The 25,215-nt window shown below is 39.7% G+C and overlaps 1 protein-coding gene across 1 annotated transcript in view; it reads left to right on the top strand.

Annotated features, from left to right (window-relative positions):
- The window catches only part of MTMR6 (myotubularin related protein 6), a 29,017-nt gene extending 12,352 nt beyond the window's left edge, over positions 1-16,665 (top strand). Inside the window, exons 8-14 of the mRNA XM_005149763.3 lie at positions 2,979-3,088; positions 4,106-4,231; positions 4,853-4,902; positions 5,691-5,891; positions 9,040-9,174; positions 9,254-9,380; positions 11,081-16,665. Of these exons, the coding sequence (XP_005149820.1) occupies positions 2,979-3,088; positions 4,106-4,231; positions 4,853-4,902; positions 5,691-5,891; positions 9,040-9,174; positions 9,254-9,380; positions 11,081-11,341 (1,010 nt within the window). The 3' untranslated portion in view covers positions 11,342-16,665. The remainder of the gene's footprint in view (positions 1-2,978; positions 3,089-4,105; positions 4,232-4,852; positions 4,903-5,690; positions 5,892-9,039; positions 9,175-9,253; positions 9,381-11,080) is intronic.
- The last annotated feature ends 8,550 nt before the right edge of the window (positions 16,666-25,215 follow it).

Raw genomic sequence — 25,215 nt, 5'->3', positions numbered from 1 at the left:
CTATATGGTCTCCATGCAGCCTTCTCTTCTCCAGGCTGAACAGCCCCAACTTTCTCAGCCTGTCTTCATACAGGAGGTGCTCCAGTCCCCTGATCATCCTTGTGGCTCTCCTCCGGACTTGCTCCAACAGTTCCATGTTCTTTTTTATGTTTAGGATGCCAGAACTGCGCACAGTACTCCAAGTGAGATCTTGCAAGAGCAGAGTAGAGTGGCAGGATCACCTCCTTTGACCTGCTTGTCACACTCCTTTTGATGCAGCCCAGGATATGGTTGGCTTTCTGAGCTGTGAGCGCACACTGCAGCTGGCTCATGTTAAGTTTCTCATCGGCCAACACCTCAAAGTCCTTCTTCTCACACAGACTAAGATTTTGGCTGTGATATTAAAGTCTAGTTTTCATATATTCAAAAATATAGTACTATGTGTCAGAGAAAATTGAACTCTGCTAAGCAAAAAAGTTTTTGTCAAAACCCAGCATTTTTGCAGGTAGTATTTGAGGAAGAGGCTCAATAATAGCTGCTGTGGTATGCCGAGTATGTTTTGATGATGGAAGTGTGTTAACCAAGAGGATTTTTTTGAGGGTTGTGTAGAGTGTCTGCATGGGGTTGTTTGTTTTTTTTTTATTTGTTAAAAACAACCTCTGCTTCCGACCCACTGTACTTCAGTCTGCAGGTTCTAGTCACCTCTTGAACTGCTGCATGAGGCATTGCTAGTAGTATGTATTAAGGACAATGAAGCAATGGAACATTGAGATTTTGGGTCTCAGATGCATGCAGGGCATGTGTCTATGATAGGATCCATATAGCCCAAACTGTCTTAAATTATAGTTATTTTGAAGTAGCTAAAGATCTTAGCAGTACCATAAATCATATTTCAATCCTTTAGGGACCATAAGGGACTGGAGAGGTGTGTTGGGTTCCCCCCTCCCCCCCAGCCCCCCCAGCATTTTAAATGTCAAAACAGTGTCAGTGCAATTTCTTTGTTTCATCACTAACGGGTATACAAATGTCTGTGTTAACTCAGAAATGGAAAGTAATTCTTTGGACTCAACATGTGTTCATATCTTTGCCTTGGTTTATAAAAATACAAAAGTCTAGCTAGAATGGGGAAATGCTAGTGGTGAAATATTTTTACCCAGCTGAAAATTCTGGTGAAAGCAGATTTTGACAGCAGTGTCTGGGTGAAAACAAACTGAGGGCTGGAAGCCTGCTTATTTTCCAGCTAAAACTGTGCTTTAAACTACAAGGTACAGAGTGTAGGGGTAGACATTGCCTTATCTGTCCAATCCCTTCCATGCACATGTTTGAATTTACAGATGTGAATATTTTTATTATCTTTACCATGGAGTTGTGTGCCTGTTTGTGTACTGTTGTGATTGAACGAATACACGGAACCGCTGGTGTACAGAGAGTGTGATCTATCTGAAAGGATCAAATCGTTCTCAGCTGATTTCCTCCATGTGATAGACCTTTCAGAAGCCACATTTGCCTGATGATGCTGTCTCTTTCAAAGACTAGGGAAAACTAACACAGGTTTTGCTGCTTTTATTGATATTTACAGACTAACGTTTAAAATTCAGATGTCTGTCAGGGTTTCTTGATGTTTTGTTACCCCCATTGTGTTATGGTTTGCTAGACAGTTTTTGTAGATGGCAAAGATCCAAAGACTTCAGAAAAGGTACTGGAATGCTTACTTGGAAGCCTGTCTTTGTTGTAGCATTCAACAGCAATTGGCATTACGACTCTTCTGAGCAGTGGGGAGCATATACCAAAGCTTTCATGGCTGAAAGCTGAGTACCATGTAGTGTGGGAAAGGTCCAGGAGGCAGTGGTTTGGGAGGTCATAGCCTTCATTAGATTAGGGGATTTGACTGAACATGGCATTGTGTCACAGAATGACTTGGTGAATTTTGTTCTCTACTTTCTCTGCTGATTCACTTCCTCCCATAGTTGGAGATAAAGATTATTTTGCAGCTGCTGTCTGAATATTCCCACTGACAACTTTTGGCTACAGAGCCTTTTTATGTCAATTTGGGGCCCACTACCTTAGAATTGTAGAATTGTTTCAGTTGGAAAAAAACATTTAAATCAAATCCAACTGTTAAGCTTGGTAGAAAGCAGGCTTCTACTGTGGAAGGGGCAAGCTCGAGTATCTTCTTTTAGAATTACATGTAGCTGAAGTTATGTTAGCCAGTAAGGATTTCTTTTATCATTGCCAGAAGTTTATCATGTTTTGACAGTAACGTAACTGTGTGAGTTGCTACTCAGTATCATATAAGAATATAATCTTTCTTGTTTGTGAATTTTGTCCATGTTTGAAACTTTCAGGTTTAGCCTCCTGCTGCTGTGCTGGAAGTCATCTTTTTTTGTTTTAACTTGATCTCTTCCTTGCCCTCTCAAGTGGTATTACTGTTATAGAATCAAAGATTGTTAAGAAAACATGCTAGAGATCAGTCAGAATTGTAGTATGTCAGAGCTGGAGATAGAAAATCTGGATGGTTTTCAGTTCATTGCCATGTCCTTGTAGTGCATTTGCTTTATTCTCCTCAGCAGAGAAGGTGATGAAGCTCTGGCAGTCTGACTACTCTGAACTTGTCTGGATGCAGCTACTTCCTTCTAATAGTTATAATTTTTAAGTATTTCTGGTAAGCTTTTGGCATTTCTGTTGCCTTACCCTTACCTTGTTTGGTGAGGCAAGGGTAAAGCTCCCTGTTGGGGTTAACCAGTGTATTTACTTTAAATATTACTTTGTCAAAAAGACACAAAAAATCTTACTCATGTTACTTATAGTTAGTGTAGTTCTACAGAGTCAAAAACATTTGTTAAAAGCGTTAAAAACATTTAATGGTGGTTTCCTGGAAGATTTCTAATCAGCTTACAACATGGGGCATTGGAAACAACATATAATTATTATTCTTTCTCCATTGCAGGTTATAGGTAGCTGTAACTGCTTATGGCTTTCTAACTCTTGATTTCTTTCAGTCAGTGGCACAAAGGGTTTGTCAGTCAATGACTTTTTGTCTGGTTTGGAAAGTTCTGGATGGCTGCGTCACATCAAAGCTGTGTTGGATGCTGCTGTCTTCCTAGTCAAGGTAACTTGGGTGCTGCTGCTTTATTTGATAGGAGGTTGACTTGCCACCTGACAAGTACAGTGTAAAATTGTAATTTGTACAGTGTAAAATTCTGCACGTGACCTTTTTGGAGGTAGGTGCTTACTATACGTATATGCTGATACACTATTTTAAGTGGGTTTGATTTGAAATGTTGAATATGCCAGCTGATGTTTTGGGGTATTTACTTTCTTAATGCTTTTGGTCACCTTACTGGGAGATGAAGTGATTCTTCTGTTGCCTGACACATTTAGGTATTGTTGTAGCCAGTTTGGAGGTAGATGGAGCAAACTGTTATTTAGTGTACCCTGAAAAACAGAATTCCTACGTCACTAATGGCAGAGAAGCCAAACTGGCTACATTGACTTCATTTGTCAGGGAAATGGGACTTTTATGAAGAGTCTTTGTGAGGCACCTGTGAAGCCAGTAGCTTGACCTAAGGGGGGCTGAGTGAAGAAACAAAAACGTGATCATTGTTTTTACTGAGAAAAAAAAAACCCAGGAGTTACTTTAGCTCAAAGTGGACAATTGCCCTGAAGGTGACCCTTGAAAATATTTCCTAGCCGTTAACTTTTGTGTATATTGATGAACAAGTGGATATCGTCAATGATGTGTGGTGTTCTGGGCTTTTTAACCTGTTCAGTCTGAAATATGTAGTACGCTTCTTTCTTACTTTGCATTACTCAGGGGTTTATAAGCTCAGTTTTATAAGGGGTGGAAAGGGAACCTGGAATCACTGTAGATGTTCTTGTTGCCTTGTGCAAATATGGTAGTGGAATTTCTTTTCTTTATAAGGAATTTTCTACACTTCTGTGGAGAAAAATTCCTAGCCTTCTGATAGTGTCAAATCCTTTCCTCATAATAAACATTTTTCTGGTTTTTTAAAATAAAATGGTCCGTGCTCTGAGTTTGGGATAAATGTATTTATTGTATTTATTGACTAAATTTTGATTACTGCCTGGTATAGAACATTCACTAAGAAACAACTGTTTCTTGCAGGCAATAGCAGTTGAGAGCGCAAGTGTATTAGTGCACTGCTCAGATGGCTGGGACAGGACTTCCCAAGTTTGTTCTCTTGGAGCTCTCTTGCTAGATTCCTATTACAGAACAATCAAAGGATTCATGGTGAGCAAGTTTTTGCATTGTCGATTTGTTCCTTGGTAAATAAAGAATGTGGTAAAATGCTTGAATAAGAAAGGAACCAGTGTAAACCTACTGATGGTTTTGGGTTTTTTTGATTCGCTGTATACTGATAAATCTTTCTTTTAGAAATACTTTGCCCCTGGGAAGAAGCATTTATTTAAAATCAAGAAAACTGAAATGCAAATAGTGTGTTGCTTCAAGCACCCTGCAGAAATGTTGCAATGATTGTCTTTTGCCTCCAAAAAAGGCTCCTTACCTCTGACATAAGGATTCCAAAGTGTTTAAGTGAGATCTACTAAATTATAGCACCTCTGTGCTTTTGTCACTTGTCCCCAAATTAACAGTATTAAAACCTAAAAATGGCAGCTCCCCTAGTAACAGAGAAGATAAAATCTTTAAGCAATCTACATTTCTTCAGCTTTCTATAGAGAGGAAGAATATTTTTGGAAGAATTAGTCTGAACTTTAGAGTAGGAAAATCAACAGTATTCTGCAGTGGCAATATATGATGTTTTGGGAAGTCCTGAAAGTACATAAAGGTAGTTCCACGTGTTGATTGGAACTAACTGTTTCCTTTTGTTTTGGTTTGGGTTTTACCCTCTAGGTCTTGATAGAGAAAGACTGGATTTCTTTTGGGCACAAGTTCTCTGACAGGTAGTTCACTCTTCCAATACTGTAAAATGTATTTATTTTTTTAATAATTAAAAATAAAACACAGTGAACTTAACTAAGTATTCTTAAAAAAAAAAACAAGAAAAAAAAGACAAATTGTGGATGTTAAACTACTGCAGTGTTGCTAGAAAACTTGCAATGAGTAAGCTATTTTCAGTAGACAATGCACTTAATGTATTATTATTTATTCAAATACCTATTGGGGAGTAGATTTATATTATAGACATATGGTGCTACTGGTGCCTCACTCTTGGATGTTGATGACTGCAGCTAGGTCTGCACATATGCAAAATCAATCTAAAACTACATCCTAGCTATTTAGGTAATAGAAAATACCGTCAATACCTTTAAAAATGAGTGTACATTTATTCTTGCTTTTAATGATGAAGCCTACCTTTAGAAGTCCTGTATGTTTTTCTCTTGATCTGCCTGTCATAAGCTATGACAATAGCATTGTTGCTATTAATTTGCTTTTAGCTAATGCACTCCAAATATGACTGTGGAAGTAGTAGACACAAAGGAGCTTATCTGTCTTATGTTGCTCCTCTGTAATGAATATAGATGTGCGATTACTTACAAGTCAGAAAAAAGGTTAAATATAAACTTATTTCTATTCAAAAATCGTCCCAGTTCTCAAAGTTAGGTGCTTAATATCCAAACCAAAGCTAGTGTCAAATTAATATGCTGTCACTTTTAAAATAACTGCAACTAAGACTTTTTTGATTTTAAACTTAAACTGGGTTTAATCTGTTTATGGGATCTTTTTTCAGGTGTTCTCAGCTGGATGGTGATCCAAAAGAGATCTCGCCAGTGTTCACACAGTTTTTAGAAAGTGTATGGAATCTGACTGAGCAGTTTCCACAAGCCTTTGAGTACAATGAAGCTTTCCTCCTTCAGATCCATGAGCATGTCCATTCATGTCAGTTTGGCAACTTCATTGGGAACTGCCAAAAAGAGCGAGAAGAACTAAAGTAAGCAGATGTTATTGTAATGTATCATATTCATTTTGGCAGCTAAGAACTCCTGTGAATATTTTTCATTTGAGGCTCTGAATAGAAATAGAGGCAGGATTGGTAGTACTGAAAATTATGTTGATCTGCCTTAGAATCATAGAATAGTTAGGATTGGAAAGGACCTCAAGATAGTTCCAACTCCCCTGCCATGGGCAGGGACACCTCACACTAAACCATATCACCCAAGGCTTCATCCAGCCTGGTCTTGAACACCGCCAGGGATGGAGCATTCAGTACCTCCCTGGGCAACCCATTCCAGTACCTCACCACCCTAACAGTAAAGAATTTCTTCCTTATATCCAGTCTAAACCTCTGCTGTTTAAGTTTCAACCCACTACTCCTTGTCCTACCACTACAGTCCCTAATGAATAGTCCCTCCTCAGCATCCCTGTAGGCCCCCTTCAGATCCTGGAAGGTTGCTATGAGGTCTCCACGCAGCCTTCTCTTCTCCAGGCTGAACAGCCCCAACTTTCTCAGCCTGTCTTCATACAGGAGGTGCTCCAGTCCCCTGATCATCCTTGTGGCCCTCCTCTGCACTTGTTCCAACAGTTCCATGTCCTTTTTATGTTGAGGACACCAGAACTGAACACAATACTCCAAGTGAGGTCTCACGAGAGCAGAGTAGAGTGGCAGGATCACCTCCTTTGACCTGCTGGTTACGCTCCTCTTGATGCAGCCCAGAATACGGTTGGCTTTCTGGGCTGTGAGCACAGACTGAAGCTGGCTCATGTTCATTTTCTCATCGACCAACACTCCTGAGTCCTTCTCTGCAGGGCTGCTCTGAATCTCTTCTCTGCCCAACCTGTGGCTGTGCCTGGGATTGCCCTGACCCAGGTGTAGGACCTTGCACTTGCCATGGTTAAACTTCATGAGGTTGGCATCAGCCCACCTCACAAGTGTGTCAAGGTCCCTCTGGATGGCATTCCTTCCCTCTAGCGTATCAATGGAACCACACAGCTTGGTGTCATCTGCAAACTTGCTGAGGGCACACTCAATTCCATTGTCCATGTCAGCGACAAAGATATTAAACAAGACTGGTCCTAACACCGATCCCTGAGGGACACCACTCGTTACTGATCTCCAGCCGGACATTGAACCGTTGACCACAGCTCTTTGAGTGCGACCATCCAGCCAGTTCTTTATCCACCGAGTGGTCCACCTATCAAATTGATGACATTCCAATTTAGAGACAAGGATGTTGTGTGGGACAGTGTCGAATGCTTTACACAAGTCCAGGTAGATGACATCAACTGCTCCACCCCTGTCCATCACTTTTGTAGCCCCATCATAGAAGGCCACCAAATTGGTCAGGCAGGATTTTCACCTAGTAAAGCCATGCTGGCTGTCACCAAGCAGCTTTCTCTTTTTCATGTGCCCTAGCATGGCTTCCGGGAGAATCTGCTCCCAGATTTTGCCAAGCACAGAGGTGAGACTGACTGGTCTGTAATTCCCCAGGTCATCCATTTTCCCCTTCTTGAAAATGGGGGTTATATTTCCCTTTTTCCAGTCATCAGGAACTTCACCTGACTGCCATGATTTTTTCAAATATGATGGCCAGTGTCTTAGCAACTTCATTCTCCAGCTCCTTCAGGACCCGCGGATGGATTTCATCAGGTCCCATGGATTTGTGTACATTCAGGTTCTTAAGATGGTCTCGAACGAGATCCTCATGTACAGTGGGCCCAAGGTCTAAGTTTTCACAGTCCCTGTGTCCGCCTTCCAAGACTTGGATGCTGCGGTCAGAGCCTTTGCCAGTGAAGACCGTGGCAAAGAAGCCATTCAGAACCTCAGCCTTCTCCAAGTCCTGTGTAGCCAGTTCTCCTGAAAGTTTCCGGAGGGGGCCTACATTGTCCTTTAGTCTGTTTTTTAGCTGCTACATACCTATAAAATCCCTTCCTATTATCTTTAACATTCCTTGCCAAGTTTAGCTCCTATTGGGCCTTAGCTTTCCTAACTTGGTCCCTAACTACCCTGACAACATCCCTGTATTCATCCCAGGCCACCTGTCCTTGCTTCCACCTTTTATAAGCCTCTTTTTTCCTGTGAACTTTTCTCAGCAGCTCCTTATCCATCCAAGGAGGTCTTGTGCCCCTCATGCTGCACTTCCTTCTAGTCAGGATGCAACACTCCTGAGCTTGTAGCAGGTGATCCTTGAATGTTGACCAAGAGTCTTAGACCCCCTTGCCTTAGGGAACAGCAGTGCTTCTTATGCCTTTGCACACTGAAGATGGTCTTTCTAATTCTGGGAAAAAATCCCAAGTGTATTTTTTTCATAGGGAAATTAAGTCTTATTCTGCTGCTACCACCCAAAAGTAAGCTTAAGTTTAGAAGTATCTCTTCATTCCCTGCCCCAGTCTGTTCTTAGGTAATCTTAAAATTCTTGCTTGCTTAAAACTAATTATTGTCAGTTAGAAGTATTAATAGGATGTCTCCTAATGCTTTCAGCTGAAAAACTTCTTCAAAGTTTACATCAGTTCATCTTTGTCTAAAACTGCACTTTAAAGGATTTATTGTAAAACTTGGGCAGCATAAGCATTTGTACCTAATTACAGTAATACTTGCTGCAGAATGGACTCAGTCAGAGATCAATATGATCAGACAAAAAGCCATTTATTGCAAAGCATTAACTCCTTATATACTATTGCTTACACAGCTACAGCAATTTGGCATATCATGATTGGATACTTGCCTTGAAGACCCTTAGTGACTAACATATAATTGGTTAGGCATAGGTGTGAGAACTTGACCTCGAATGCTTGCCAACAGTCCACAGTTCTCATAACTCAGTGAATTCCAGCTTCTTCTTATCTTGCTTGCTTAAGCTTCCTTGGGCCTCTCATGGCCTTGCTGTGTCTTTCAGAGTTATTCAGAGCTCATGTATCAAACATCCATTCTCCTGTGAGAACACTGTCTCCACAAATACTGATGGTTCTAGCAAACATTAAGATAAGCCAGGAAGAAATTGATTTTACTAAGAGTTTTTAATTCAAGATTTGTAAGTATTTCTGGTAAACTTAAAAAGATTGATTTTTATTATGCTGAGCTGTACAGCTTTTGTTTTTTGCTTGCAGTAAATGTTTTGACTTTGATCTTTCCTTGCTTTAAGATTAAAAGAGAAGACATATTCCCTGTGGCCATACCTTCTGGAAGAACAGAAGAAATATCGGAATCCTCTGTATAATCCAGACTTTTCTCCAGAACTAACTCTTTTGGAGCCAAATACAGTATCATTCAATTTTAAGTAAGTTTGAATTATATACAGTATCACTTCTTCAATTTTGTCTTTATCCTGTGTAGTTAAAACGGTCTACTTTGTGCAGGTTTTGGAGAAATATGTACCATCAGTTTGATCGAAGTATGCATCCCAGGCAATCTGTGTTCAATCATATAATGAATATGAGTGAACAAAATAAGCAACTGGAAGAAGACATTAAAGAACTGGAAGCTGTAAGTATTAAAAACGTGTGTGTACTTGTGACTTAAAATTTACACTTACACCCTATAATAATGCTGCTAGCTTTCACATGAATGTCACTACTGCATGGCGTAGCACTTAATCTATGTAGTGTTGACTTTGACTTTCACCATATGCCTCTATGATGAATGCCAGACTATGCAGCCAATGTAGCTATGTTGCTAAACCAGGGAGACTGAAAATGTTTTATATCCCTTATAGCTTCTAAAATGGAAGCAGTAAGTATTGTCCTTCTTTTAAATTCATATGCAGGTGCATACTGTTATAAGTCACTAATTATGGGGCATATACATTGTAATCCTTATTTGAAGGCAGAGATCAGATGTCTAGAAATAATTTCTACTAGGTGCTACAGTAAACCAGGAAACATTGAACAGCGTATTTCCTGTTAGCATGACTTAATTAGTGGCTTTTAATTGATACTTTGCTGTAGTCAGTTAAGGTGTTGAAACTTCACAATAACACTTTTTAAGAAATACAAAAGTTTCCTAATTATGAGTTTTAATTTGTTATATAGCTAGAAGTGGTAACACAACTCCTGTATGTTATGTTGGGGAAGGAGTGGAAGGAGGGAAGTACAGATTTTCTAGGAGGAAAGATTTTATTAAACTGATCCTACTGTAATGAATGTAGGTCACTTTAAACTGTTTCAAATGTTAATTGTATATTTAGAACTTCTTACACAATTGCAGCAGCAAGATGAAAACCCAAGATGAAATGAGCTGAAGGATAAGCAAGATGTAAAGTGAAGTCTCAGTTCTGAATTTTCCATAACTGTTCCAAAGTGTTACCTTCACCTAATCCCACATTTCTCACCTGAGCGATGAAGAGATGTAATTGTTGTTTGAGCTCTCAGTGTAGGCTTTCCTATTCCTGCTTCAAAGCATTCAAAAAATTGGATGCCAAGAAAAACCAGAGTCTTGTGTGCTCAGTCTCAGTTCTAATAGGGCACAAACATGTCAACAAAAAAAAAAAATCAGTTCAGTTAACTAGTTCAAGTTACTGGGTGAGATTGTTTGATTGGAGGAAAAAAAAAAAAACAAGCCATAAAACCCCAAACTCTTAACCGAAATGTTTCCTCTTCTTTTGCTCAGTGCTTGCAGGACAGGTCCTTTCCTCCAGTGCTGCTTTCTGATTTTCATCTTTTGATGTATTCCTGCATTTGGGCAAACTGTACTGGCATTTTTCAGATCTAAAAGAAAAGTCTTTAGAAGTTTTATTAGGAAGAATATAAGGGCTTAGGTGTGAAACTGCTTTTTTGTCTTCAAGAGACTTGTGATCTACTGTCAACAGCTTGCTTGCTAATAATACCAAATACTGTCTTCCTCTGCCTGTACTCCAGAAACTATTCCCATCTTGATGGTAAGCCAAACACAAGGGGCAAGCCTGGAAGAACCTTTTCTGTGGACGTTGACAGGCAACCTTTCTGCCTTCTGTTTAGTTTGCAAATCTTAAGCATACAGTGTTCACAGTATCTGCTGTAAACTGTGGGGGGAAAATGTGTTATCCAGTGGCCTAACATTTAATAGTACTGTTAGATTTCTAACTTAGGGTATGTAACGCGGGGTTTTGCAGATGCTGACTTGGCCAGCAAAAGAAGTGGATTCACTTCCTTTCAAAACAGAATATTACCAGTCATGCTCACTGTTAGTAACTGTTCTCTGTATTTCAGAAAATAAAGCAGAGAAATGGGCAGCCAGATGCAGTCCTTGTGAAGGAACATCAGCAGCCTGTTCATCCTGCACCCACGGCACTGAAGACCCCTCCATGCTTCAAGAAGGAGCAGCCGCTGATCCCTGTGAATGATGCTGTAAGAACTATAGAGGGCAGCAACGCAGCAGACAATCGCTACAGTGAATTCGTGGCAGAGTTCTCTAAAGCTGAGCCTGCTGTTGTCAGCTTGGAGTATGGTGTGGCCAGGATGACCTGCTAATTAAAATCCAGCACTGTGCTCCTCTTCTTAGACTGTTTGAATTAAGAGATGGATTATTTTGAGGATGGGTCTCTGCTGCATGACCAAAACATGATTTGTATATCAGCAAATTTTGTTAACATAGACTAGAACAGCATGCCAGTTGTCATATGTTTGCTGTTCTTTTCAGGAAAAAATGTGTAGCTCTTTTTTTAAGAGATGGGGCAGTTGGTAAGTAGTGACTAAAAATCCAGGAATGGTATGTCTTTGGACTTAAGTCAGTTTGCACTAAATTGATTAAAATAGTAATATTACTTTCTTCAGTATAGGAAAACACAGGTGGTCTTTCACAAATTGATTTTATTTGGGCAAGTAAACTTGAACTTTCTATTTTAGGAACTGAAGCTACATATATATATCGTGTATAACATAAGTATGTATACCCTTGTTTAATGTGTCCCACTACTAACATTCAGCATATTAAGTGCCATGGGAAAGTATGGTATATTTCAAATCACAAATAGTTGGCCTTAAACCTGTCAGATCAATGATACTGTCCTTTACTACTGCAGTCTACATGGCTCTGTTTACATTGTATTTGCTTAATTTCCTTAAAACAGGACTGAATATAAGGAATAAAGTATGCCTAACCTGGCGCTGCCTTTCAGCAAATAGCTATATGAATGTTAACTTATCACCGAAGACTGTTCTTTCTTCCATTTCCTCTGTTGTTGAAAATGTATTAAATTGGCCTGATTTTCCTCTCTGGCAGCTCAGTAGATTAAGCATCACTGAAGCTACAGGCTGTCTGATCTTAAATGTTTTGATCTGTGGCAAGGTATTTAAGTATAGAAAAAAAAGATTAAAACATATCATGTAAGAAAACAAAATTTAGCCAATAACTGAATAGTCAGGTTCATTCAGATTGTTTATTTACTGTGCAGGTGTTTGAAGTTGCAAGAGTGGAAGCAGAAGTTTTGGAAGTGTAGTGTGCTGTTATTGTTCCCAAGTAAAAAGTGATTAATGTGTCTGAAGCTTATGGAAAACTGAGTGCCTCCTAAATTGTTCGTTTTAGTTATTAGTGAATCCCTGTTCTCATCTTGCAAAAATGAGTCCAACCTGTGCATGTATAAAGTAATTTCAGTGCAATCTAGAGCTGTTTATGTAGTTGGAGAGAGGACAAAATCCTCTAGTAAGATGCAGTAGAGATCATGGGACATAAGAGGAAAGAAAAAAAGAAAACTGAGTTTGTAAGTTTAATTGTGCATCTGTAAGCTTCTAGTAAGGGAAGAGGGTTTTGCTGAAGTTTGTCTCGTGGATTTGCTGAGCAGATTGCTGATGCCCAGCTCTTAGAGGTATAAACTACAAGTTTTGGTATTACAGTCCCTGGATGTGACTTTTTGTTACAACTGAAAGTGAGTTTATTCTCGTTCTAGTCCCTGAAGTCTGTTTGGTTAAAATTATTGGTGTGCCACACACAGTTTGATGTAATGGGCAGCAGTGTTTCCCTCTGCACCATATTGGATCCAGGACTCGTAACAAGGCCAGTATAAGTCATGATCAAATTGCACTTGTGAAGCTGTCTGGGAGAAATTGACTGTGACTCCTGTATTTGACAATTAATTCACCCTTTTCACTGATTTGTTTTTTAAAAGCCTGTAAGTGTAAATAAATGCTCTAAGTATTTTTATTCCCAAAGGTATGAGCATAGTGTCATCTTTAAAATACATTATCCAGTCATTTGAACACATTTAGAATTTCTCCATTACAAGTTTTGATACTTTCACGTTTGCACAGTGGTGCCTTACAGGGTTGCAGCAAGAGAGGTTTTTGTGCCTTGTTATTTGTTGTCTTGCCTTCTCCCTCACCTTCTGTACCAACTTGGTTCTGTGGTTTTCCTTTGGAAAAACATAATATTCAGCTTGTATTGTATCACAGTAGTGAACCAAGTTTATTGCTGACAATAAAGGTAAGTTATCAATTTATACTTGGTTTAATATTTAGCTGCTCTGGTGTGCCATGTACACTTTTCATATTTATTGTTTATAGACTCAAAAGATTATATTAAGCTTTTTTGCAAATATTGTTGTGTGTTGTCTTTACTTTGAGTGCCCCTGTATGTAAGGCATTTGAAGAGAAGATTTGTTCCCTTTCAGTATTGTTAAAGTGAGTTTATTTCAGTCTTCAGGCCTTTTTTATTGGCAAAAGGACTTGAGATGTTTTTTTTTTATTTTAAATCAAGGTATGTTAGGCCAGCTTGAAAATCCTATAGAACTATCTGAAGAACCTGTTTCTTCATCAAAAAATACAATACTTCGTGATCTAAAGTAAATAGTTAATGTGAATTGAGTTTTATAAGGTCATGTTTTTTGGAGCAGCCATCCTATAAAGTCCAGATAGCTCTGCCAACTCAGCCCCCAGGGTCACAAGTGAGAAAAGTTCCTGCAGAGAGGCAGCTGTCTCTTCTCATTTGCTGTTTAGGCTTAAGACAAAGCTACCTAAAGCATGTGGGACCTGTGGTGAAGTAAATAGATGGTAGCAAAGTGAGCTCCAACAGAAAACTTGGCAGGATGGCCAGGACTCAGCACAGTGGGGCTGTTCTGTGTCCTTCAGGAAAGGTTTAAAAAACATCAAGCAAGCTGACTAACAGAAACAGTGGCAGAAGCCTTCTTGGAGCAGAATAAAATTTAATTTCAGTTTGTCTTCTTCATGAACATGCTGCTCCAAGAGCAGTTACAGTACTGAAAGGTGCCTGGTACAGATCAAATAACATGCAGAACTGTTTCATGCTGTGGCAGTAACCAGTTGCTTGGGAATATGATGTCCCAGATAGGAAGTTGCTGTAGTTGGTTCTGCACCATCAGCTGTGCAACTTTGGCACCTGTCAATTCAGTGCTTCATCTTGAGAAGGTCTTGGTGTAAAGTCTTTGTGTTTCTATGTTTGGTCCCGTGCTTGATCTTTTTCCTAATCTGAATGCTATAGCAAAGAAATAATTTCTTTGATTAACCAAGCTGATAGTTTTACTTGAGGAACAAAACCTGATTTTAGTTTGTGCTCCCAGCAATTTAAAATATTTATTTCACTAGTACTGGAAGAGTGGGGCTTCTTTTTTGGGAGACTTGCTATTGTCATAATGTATTCTTCAATACAAGTTTAAATATCCAACTGTTCCGTTTTGTAGGACAACTGCCAAATCTACAGACTAAGAAATTAATTAAGCAACACTGAACTGAGCCTGTGCATTTTCCACACATGTCCAATTACTGGTGACCTAAATCTAGGCCTGAAGTCTGGAGAGTCCATTTAGAGAATTGGAATAGCAATCCCTTCATAAAAATATACATCCCTATGTGGAACAAATGCCCTAATATAATGGTTTTTTAGAGGGAAAGTTAGATCAAACTGTGACAGTTTGATATGCCTCTTCCCAAGGACAAGCACACTGGGGAATGCCTTGCTGGGAAAGGTGATGTGTTCTTCCTGTGTAGCTGCTGTTCTCATAAGGTCTTTTGAGAAAGTGCTACTTTATCAACAAATCTATGAGAACTTGCTTCTCCCATTCTGGTAAACCAAGCACATAACTGGTTATACAGTTGAGCTGAAGAGGGGCTGGAGTAGCTCAGCTCAACTACTATCCTCTTAGTAGTAAGAGTAGTAACTGATAGAATAAAATAGCACAGGGCACATGCTATCAACATCTGTTTTTTAGAGACTTGCCTTGATCTTGAGCAAGTATGGCTGGCACAAGGGCCTTGCATAAGTATGACAATTCCTTTCTAGTTAGTTTAAAGATAATCTGATTTTGAGCTAGATCATACCTCCACAGTGATAATTTATAGATCTTTAGGTCAGAACGTAAAGGTTGCTCTTACAAATTGCTTAGTTGCTAATAGTTCTAAACTTGTAGCTGATAGTAGGCTAAGTATACTGGTTGTGAAACCTAGAGTAACCTTTAGTATTAGATATTTAGATTAGACTTAAATCTGCTTTGACTTGCTTTAACTACTTATGCCACACTTTTCTCCAAGTGCTGCTTATTGTGGTATTTGATATGTCAGCTGTAGCAGGCTTCTTAATGCTTTGGATGCTTTAAAACCCTGGAAGTACTGAATCTTCATTCTGAAGGCTTGGATCAACCTTAGTGAAGTGTGGGTGAGCTCATTTGATCTAGCTAGCTTGACCTGCCTACATGTTAAATAGCACTGAAAATCAGCATGGCATCATAATTCAGTGAAGCAACTTTTGTATGTGCAATAGGCTTAAGGAAAAGGATGTAGTTGGGAACCCTTGTCACAGCATGTAGCAAGGAACAGGACCCTGCTGGGGTATGACTCACAGAAAGTAGAGCAGTTTTGATGTCCAGCAGCAGCTTGGGGACTGAAGTTAGAAGGTCAGAGGCATGCTGCTTCTGAGATGAGTTTCCAATTCAGTGACCTGGTCTGTTAAGTACTTGTGGCTGAGCAAAGCCACATTGGCATCAAGCACCAGAAGATACATATATGGATCTGTGTTTCTTAATCTACTGACTTCAAGTAATACATGTCCTGGTGGTGACTTGGAAATTGGGGTGCAATATTTTGTTTGTTCTTGTTTATAGCTTAACTTTTGAGGTCAGTTGTATAGTGTTTATAATTAAGTGAGTTTAATCTTTGACACTATAAAAGTGCTTCTTAATGACAGGTTAGCATGTACATATATTGTGCTTTGTGTCTCTGCATATATTTCTACTGAATGCTTTTCTTGCAATTAGGCAGCCTTCGTGAATTCCCATGCTGCCCCACATTGGCATTCCTCATTACCAAGCATTACAGGTTGGTTTCTTTGCTCCATCTTACTGTCGCTCTTGACTCTTATGGTTTATCTTTATGGCTGTCTGTTGGCAATGTTCCTTGGCAAACATCTTTCCAGCAAAGTAAATGAGTTTGTTGTTTTTCTGTGTCTCAGGGATTCTTTTTACCCCTGAATTAGTGAACTTGAAAAATACAGCTTAATCTCCCTTTAGGGGCTACTGAGTGCCTGTTGACTTCCACGGTCAGTTTACTTACACATTGTAACTTCAGACATGGCTATGAAAAACAATAAAATTCAAATGTTGGATGTGGCAAAGAGAAAGAAAACTGTTTTCATTGTAATGTGTTTAGAAAGACTGGCTGTCTCTCTAGCATTTATTGCTCCATGTTGTAATGTTCTCTGTAATAAAGTCACTTAACTGTGTGCTGGGATCACGCTTCATGTATATTCCTGAAGAAACTTTAGCAAATGGAATTTTGTAATACACATTTTATTTGTATGTGTTTTGAAAATCCATACAGCTTGAAATAAAATGATCTTAATATTGCCAATATAGGTGGTGTTAAATAGTCCATTTATCATAGCAGCATATGAACATGAAATATTGAATAAATTTAGGTTTATGAATGAATCATATCTGGTACAGACCGTAGTGTACAGAAATGACTTGGCCTATTAGTTTCTTGAATGATTCTGTAATTTTTAAATATGGGAGCCTGGCTCAACTTCATGTTACTGACTCTGGTCTATTAATTACTGGCCAAGCAGTTACTGACTGCCGGTCTATTAATTGCAAACACTATTCTGGGCTTAATTAGAGTTAAGTGTTAGGAAAAGAGAAGAGGGGTTTCTGCTTACTTAGGATTATCATTATTCCATTCTTGGTAATCCAGATTAGTGTGTTCAGCAGCTCCAACAAATCTGGTTAGGAAATTGCAGTGTTTTTCTGAAAACACTAACTCTCTTCTCAGTGGTTCTTCAATTAACTATTAAGAATTATTTTATTTTTTAGTTCTGAGGTTTCTTAGGACTGTACAGGTGTATTCTTCATTTAGTAAAGATAGCAATTGGTTTTTGTTACAGTATTAAAGCTCTCCTTATCTAGTACTTGCTGCACAATGCTCAAGCTTCTTCCAGAAGCATTTTGCTCATGTTTTTCATCCACATCCAACTCTACTTTGATCTGCACTGACAGTATGGTTTCTCTCCATAGCACAGATGGAAAATAATGTACTGGAGCATTAGACTATGCAATGTATAACCAATAATTTGATCTTTATTACAGAATGGGACCCTCCTGCTGTAGGTAGATGCAACTTAGAGGGCTCTCTTCAATCTGTTCGAGGTTTTTATTTGAGTGGCTTCTTTTTCAGATAGGCAGGAATCCTGGAATACACTGGAACCCTTCAGCTATTTTGGAATATGCTGTGGGAGAATCTGGTTAGTACTATTTGGGCAACATGTCAAAAGTCCTGCAAATCCATAGCAGTAAGTTTAACTGTGTGTCACAACAATCATAACATCTGCCAGTAGGGTTCTGTGTCCAGTGACAGTAGCTGCTACATGAAGTGCATGAACATGTTCATCTACATGTCCTTCTAGTGTGTGGATACTAACTGGATGTAGTGGAGGTGTAGTTTCATGTGTGCCTATGTAATTAGAAGGAGCAACTAAGTTTATCTTCAACTTTTAGCGTAGCCTAAAGGCTATGCTGACTTTAGTCCAGGGAGCATTCATTATAGCTACAAAAGGCAAAAATGGAGATGAATACATGATTCTTGACTTTTGTGTTGGCCATCCTGGGCTGTGGGAGGAAGGGCTGATATTGCAGTGGCTTGACGGCTTTGATGCTGGTTGATTTACTTCCAGAATTTCATGCAAGCTCAAGTGATCCTAAAAATATGGCTCTCTGTTGTGTTTATTTGTCCATCCCTGAAGTGGCCTGGGTGAAACACTAAAGATGCCTATGTTCTTGCAAGATGCTGCCTTGGCACAAGGCAGGGCTGTTCTCTGAGTATTCAGGAGTGTGGATGTTGTTCAGACACCTTCCTTAGCTGTGACACTAGCTGCTCCGGCTGAGTTCTTCCATGAGACCCTGAAACTGCTGTAGCTTAGTACTCTGAGATTCATGAGAAAATGTTTCAGTGGAGGAAGTGCTGTCAGTTCCTGCATCCTTCTTTAATTTCTAATCCAACCTTAAGGTTTCTGTAAACTTGTTTCCAGTAATAAGCTGGTGGAAGAAATGATTCTTATTAAACCAAATTTTTACTTTTCTCTGGGTTGATGGACCTTGCATGTGCATTTCTAGGTTATCTGCTTACCCTTGGTTATGCAAGTGTCATATTAGTCTGTAATATATTTGGGAGGTTAAAGTATGTCTACCATGATAGAATAACAGCTTTTTTTTTCTCTTGAATGTGATAAGGACAACACATGAGCAGGCAAAAATATTACAATTATTTTATATCATTTACTTGAATAGCTTTTAATGCACATTGTGAGTGCAGGGAACGTTAAAGGGCACTACCGACGGCTATTACGAAGCATCCTGAAAAGGACTGATTAGTTGAAGAAAAAGGATGAATGTTTATGCATGTATTAAATCTACATTTAAGGAGGGTTCTATTTTGTAACTCTCCTTCATAAGTGATTTAAATCCCAGCGTGAATGCAGCCAGAATGCAGGAGGTTAGTCGTGTCTCAAAAGCAGAGCACAAGCACTTGTAACAGCTGGTGCTTTACGGAGACAAAGCTTTGTAAATATTAATCTAGTGGTTCTTTTTAAAAATTTATGGTGAGTTGACTTTGAATTCCTGGGGACAGAAAATGCAAAGGGGGATCACGGAGCACAACTGGATGAAACAGTCAGTACAAGTCTTGTGAAACATGATGCAGAGGAAGGTACTGAGGTTTTGGTGAAAACCAGGTGTAAAAACCAAAGAGGCTGAACTGTGCTTTAAATCCTTTGCTGCTGCTTATATCCCATTGCACACAAGTCCATCCACAGTGCCAAGGGACAGCCTGGGAGAAGAGAGATAACTGGTATCTGGCTGTTTTCTGATGCGAACCAAGAAAAGGGAAGGAGAGCTGGTACACAAGCAGAGGTCATGTGAAGGAGATTGCATACCAAGAGTGGGTCATGAGGTTGTCAGAGAATGAACTACTTAGGCTGGTGCAGGAGAGAGCCTGGTCAGCTGGAGTTCAGCAGCGGGGAAAGGATTAGGGTTAGTAATAACAACTACTTTAACTGACTGGGGTGTGAGGTATTGTATAGAAGAATTGAGCTATTTATATAACCCTAGAACTGAGTTATATATAGCAGTAAAAACTCAAATTCCCCAGTCTCAGTTTGGGTTGTTCTATTTCAGGATGAGAATCCATATGTAAAATTCTCCTTTGCTATCCTAAAGTCTTGCCAAAAGTTTATTTAAAGAGCACAACTTGGTAGATTCTGCTTTCTTATCTGCAGATTCGCATCGAATCCTATATGCTCTGTTGTTGTTAGAGCTCTTGAGGCTTTTCAGTTTCTGGTGATTTCTACTATTTTCTTGTTTTTTCTCTCTTATCTGCCTATATGAAGTCAGACTCCAAGGGAACTGAGGCTGAGAAGTTCTGCTCATACATAGCTGCAGAGGTTAGCCAAAGGACAGTGGTTTACTACTGAGCAGCTTGTCTTGGTATGAGCTGTCCACATCAGCAAGGTAGAAAGCCACCACTTGGGTTTTCTAGCAACAGTACTCTGTGCTTGGTATGAGCTGCAGAACAGTGGAGTAATTTGGAAATGGGTATTATGGCAGGTCTGCAGAAGAGCTGCTGACCTGACCCCATTCTGAAAAGGACCATTAGGCAAGTGCTGGAAGAGCAGCACTTGAGGATGTGAAGTGTGGTACCCTGTCATTGTGAGGATTAGGGAGAGCTGCTCTCATTTACTGCAATTAAAAGGTGTTCTGAAATTGTGCTGCTCATGCTCAGTCTGCTGCTTTGTAGGCTTATTAGTGTAACAGATAATGGGGTACCTTTAGTGCTAAACAGCAAGCGTGTTTATTGAGGATGTGCTCTTGCCCTTGGGAGGCTTTTAGAAATTGATAATCACAGCCTAGAAAGAGCTGAGGCATCTCTGGTCTCACAAGGTCAAGGGAACTTGCTTTTCTAGCAGTGTTTGTCCATTAGACAGAATCACAGCTACACCACTGGGTGAGTCTCTAGCAGCTCCAGAGATAATTTGGGGCTCGTTATTAAATCGTGTTTACCTTTTCCATAACTTCATGTTAATTCCTGTTTCCAAATTAAGGAAAAGCTCCTCTCCAAGGTCTCTGGCAGAGGTTGGGGTAAACTGAGTTTTTCACTTCAGACAAAAAATATTCTGGATTTGGCTCCAAATTCCAGTATGCTTTACAGGAAGGGGAAAGAAAAATAAAATCCAAGATGTTCCTGTGTCTATTGAATAGTTTTTGGATTAAATGTAGCAATTTGTAATTGCCAGCACTTTGTGTAAAGCATCTTTTTAATCAATGTAGTTTTAAGAAAGAAAAGAAAATATGACATCTTTTGGCTTATAATTCTGAGAATAATACTGGGTATTTGATATAATTTTCTTCATACATTTCTTTATAGTGGATTCACACAACCTGAAGAGGGTAAGTAAAGCTTCTCTGAAGACAATATAAGAAACACTATGGTCTCAACATTTGCCACTTTGTTAGGAATAGGATAGCTGTCTCCATGCAAGGATTGTCTCAAAATGCTCCATTGTCTTGAAGATGTTCCTATCTGGATGCTCTGTAGAGGCAGTGGTTTGTTTTGGGTGAAGGAAGTGATGTCTTCACAATTTCTTCTCTGCAATTATTTTTTACTTTGTGTGAAATACTTTTATTAATATCAATTAAATAATGTAATCTGTGATAGTAACATGTTCTCAACAATGCTTTAATTTTCCATTCTGGAGTGCAAATGTTCAAGTATGCTGAAGTCTAGGAGAGGGCACTGCCAAGCCTTTATACTCTGGTTCATATTAACAAACTAAACAAAGCCTTGTTTTGCTTTTAAACCTTCATTAAGGATAAAGGGTTTAGCACAGAGATGCATTAATGAGATACTCATCCAGCTGCATACTCTTCTTTAGGGACCCTGGCTCTCTGGATGTAGAGCTAAGCAGAATCGGGGTGGGTTGGAGAGAAGAGCGCTTCTGCAGCAAAACTCTATCAAAGCTAAGTATACCTTATTACTAGAACATAAACCACTTGGAACTGGTCTTTATGGTGGCTTGAGAACTGAAATGTTAGCTATTGTTAATGTGAATTTGAGAGGCACCTCTCAACACTGTGTTTAGTTGCTTGTTTTTACTGCCATTCAAATGACAGTGTGATTGGAGGCACACACCCATGGTTGTCCTTGTCCGATGGGCTTTTATGTGCCATTGAGGCTGAGCTAGAACTATGGAAAGAGCCTGAGGCCACTTACATAATGCAGTTATGCTGCTGTGACATTATTATTTCCAGCTGTAATGCTTGAAAGTGCCGATAAATTATTGTCGTGGTTTAAAACCAAACTGCACACAGCTCATTCACTCACTTCCCCCCCTTGCTCCCCCAACTCTTGGAGAGTTAGGAAGGAGAATCCAAAGAATGTAGCCCCCACAGATTGAGATAAGCACAGTTTAATAGCTAAGGCATAACACAAATCACTACTGCTACTACTACTACAAACAATAATGATAAAGCCAATAACAAGTGAAGAGAATACAACAGCTCACCAGCCACCAACCCATGACTCACCCCACCCTGCCTGACCAAGCACCGAGCGATACCTCCTCCATCCCCCCAGAGCTCCAGCCCTTCCGGGTCCCTCCCGGTTACATCCTGGGTATGATGTGCTATGGTATGGAATACCTCTTTGGCTAGCCTGGGTCAGGTGTCCTGTCTCTCCTTCCTCCTGGCCTCCCCTCCTCCCTGGCAGAGCATGAGCTCAGAAAAGGCCTTGGACAAACCAAACATTTGAGCAGTAACTCAAAACATACTTGCTATCAACACCATTCCCAGCCTGAAAGTCAAAACACAGCACTGCACCAGCTACCAAGAAGGAGAAAAAATGACTGCTACTGCTCAAACCAGGACAATTATTTTTTCCCTTTCTGTTGTACAAAGATAATAGCAACTGCCCTCTTCTTTCTGCCATTTTTTTCTAGACTTGATGTAGTTGGTTGTGTCTTATCAGGCTTTATCTAGCTGGAGAAGTTGATTTCTGAAAACCAGATTTTATTTAAAACTGAAAGCCACAAATATGGCAGGGAAAGCACCTATATAAGTTCTTAGGGAAGATGCTCACTGATTTAATTTTCTTATCAAGTCCTTTAAGACTGCAAATAGAATTGAAAACCTGCAGAATAATAATGAGGTTACTGAACAGTTCATCAAGCTGGAAGTTCTCACTCCTTTCCAGAAGAATAGATTTGGACTGGCTAGAAGCAGTGTGTGGAATACAGGTGGATTTCATATGAAAATTTGAGCAAGCAACTGATGTCAGGGCAGTTGTTCAAAGTATTTTAAAGTTGTCTCTAGATTCTAGCACTAATTTAATAAAACAGAGATAATGCAGAAATACAGGCAAAGCTGTAAATCACAGAAAAGCAATGAAGAGAAGGTTGGGATTACTCTGCCCACTTGAGCCAGTCTCCATGTAAATTACTAAAGCCCTTGAGCGCTCTTTCCAGCAAACCTGAAGGAGGAATTGCAAGCTGCTGGCATTCACCCAGGTCCCCATGGCACCTGATAGGATTAATCTCCAGCTTTAGGTGCCCACTTCAGTGCAGAGATCCACCTCTGAGCTGGTCACCCTTGGCTCCTTGACAGATGAGCAGCTGCTTCTGGTGCACAGCAGCCCTCAGGCGAAGGTGCACATCTGAAATAGGTCATATGAAGCACATGGTGGAAGTGCCTCTTTCAGACATTTGCCTGTGCTGAGAACCTTGGGTGACCCACTCAGTCATGTGTGAAGTCAGGCACTGAGAGTCACATCCCTGCTGCTTTTACAATCTAGGTTTTGGGGCAGCTCAAAAGCGTGCTCTGGAAAGGAAGAGCTGATGAAGGAGCAAGGGGCCTAGATGTCGACACTGTACTGGTTATTTGATGGAGCACTTCATAGCAGTGACCTCTGGAGCAGCACTGGGAAGCATTGCAAGGCACGTGAGCACCCTGTGCTGTTCATGGGGAGTTCAGAGACTCACAGGACATTAGTAATAGACACCAGAGACTGAAGTCTTGTATTTAAAAGGGGGTTACAAAGAAGATGGAAAGCAGGTTTCTGCAGAGTTCTGCAATGCTGAAAGGACATGTACTTTGTGTACTGTGATGACACCAATGCATGTTGGTTCCCTGCCGTGGAATGGACTCAGTCAGAGATCAATATGATCAGACAAAAAGCCATTTATTGCAAAGCATTAACTCCTTATATACTATTGCTTACACAGCTACAGCAATTTGGCATACCATGATTGGATACTTGTCTTGAAGACCCTTAGTGACTAACATAATTGGTTAGGCATAGGTGTGAGAACTTGACCTTGAACGCTTGCCAACAGTCCACAGTTCTCATAACTCAGTGAATTCCAGCTTCTTCTTATCTTGCTTGCTTAAGCTTCCTCGGGCCTCCCATGGCCTTGCTGTATCTTTCAGAGTTATTCAGAGCTCATGTACCAAATATTCATTCTCCTGTGAGAACACTGTCTCCACAGTTCCCCATACACTTGTGTTTCCCCAGGGGCCCTGTGATACCAGTGCTAGATCCTCTTTATTTCCAAGGCATGTTCCAGATGTGCCTTACCATAATATGATACCATGGCTATACTAACGTCTGAGAGCAAGAAGCAATGACAATAGATTAATAGCTTGAACTAGGAAGAGTAAGAGTAAGGTCAATGGTGCTGACTGCATTGAGGTGTTCCTCACTGGTAAGAAAGCCCCACATGTTGTGTAAAGGTGAAGCTTTTATCCCCTTGAGCACACAGAAAATCCTTTTCTCCTTTCTCTCTCAAAATGCAGAGTTCGAAACAGATATGGATTACCATCTGTGTGGTGGCCAGAAATACACCAAAGGCATTGTTACCTATTAGTTTTGATCTCTGTGAAGGATACTCACTTCTAGGTAGGTGTGGAATAATGTAGCAATTGGTACAGAATGCAGTATTTCCTCTTTACATCTAACAAAATAGATTATGTGAATTATGTGACCTGCTTTCACCAAAGCATCTCAAGTAGTTCATGAATACTCCTGTAAGTCAGATTCTTTAGGCAGAGCAAGTTCCCTGGAAAACTATCAATTACCAGCAGCTATATGAATCAGAGGGAAGAAATGTAGTTCCTCTTAAAGATATTATAATAATTTTGAGACTGTAATAAACTGAGTGTTAATTCTCTGGCTTTTTTTAATTATCTCTTATGATTGCATGAAAATAGTAAGATGGCTTCATAGTTAAATGTGGAACTTTGGGAGATGAGTTGGATGGCAGGGTTTGCTGCAGGCTATCTCTGACCTCAGATAAGTCTTTAATCTCTGTTACTCCTGTTTGCCTGTGGAAAACTGAGATAATATCCTTTTTTTCATCAGTTCTCCCTTTGGTTTGCTTAGATTGCAATCTATTCAGGTCAAAGATTTAGTCTTATTTCATATGCCATTTATATGGACCAATTTCACTGATGGCCTTGAAGCTTCATCTATAGATAATTCTATTTTCTAATAGTATTATCTGGGAAATATCTACATTTAATCCATGAAGAGGTACTGAAATCACAATGAATAACAATTCCTCCCAAACTGCTTAAAATCTCTATCAAATCGCAGAATGGCAATATTACATCTAGATGATTAGAACAGCAGCATACAGCTGGCAGATGAAGGTCCCCAATGTTGGCACAGCCTGAATATTTTATGCTAGACTACTGTTTGCACCCGAAGATAGCTGATATTTGTTATGTCTTAACATCTTGTATTAAAAAGCTTGACAAGGAAAAGAAGGGAGTTCTGCAGAAGCTGGACAGTGGCATTCCCCTTTATTACCAGTTCTAGCAGATCTGTCTGGTAAAGAAAAAGATAAAGTTCCAGCAAAAACT

This window comes from Melopsittacus undulatus, chromosome 2 (genome assembly GCF_012275295.1).
Source record: "Melopsittacus undulatus isolate bMelUnd1 chromosome 2, bMelUnd1.mat.Z, whole genome shotgun sequence".
Classification (NCBI taxonomy): Eukaryota; Metazoa; Chordata; class Aves; order Psittaciformes; family Psittaculidae; genus Melopsittacus; species Melopsittacus undulatus.
This window is presented reverse-complemented; position numbering and strand designations above follow the sequence as displayed.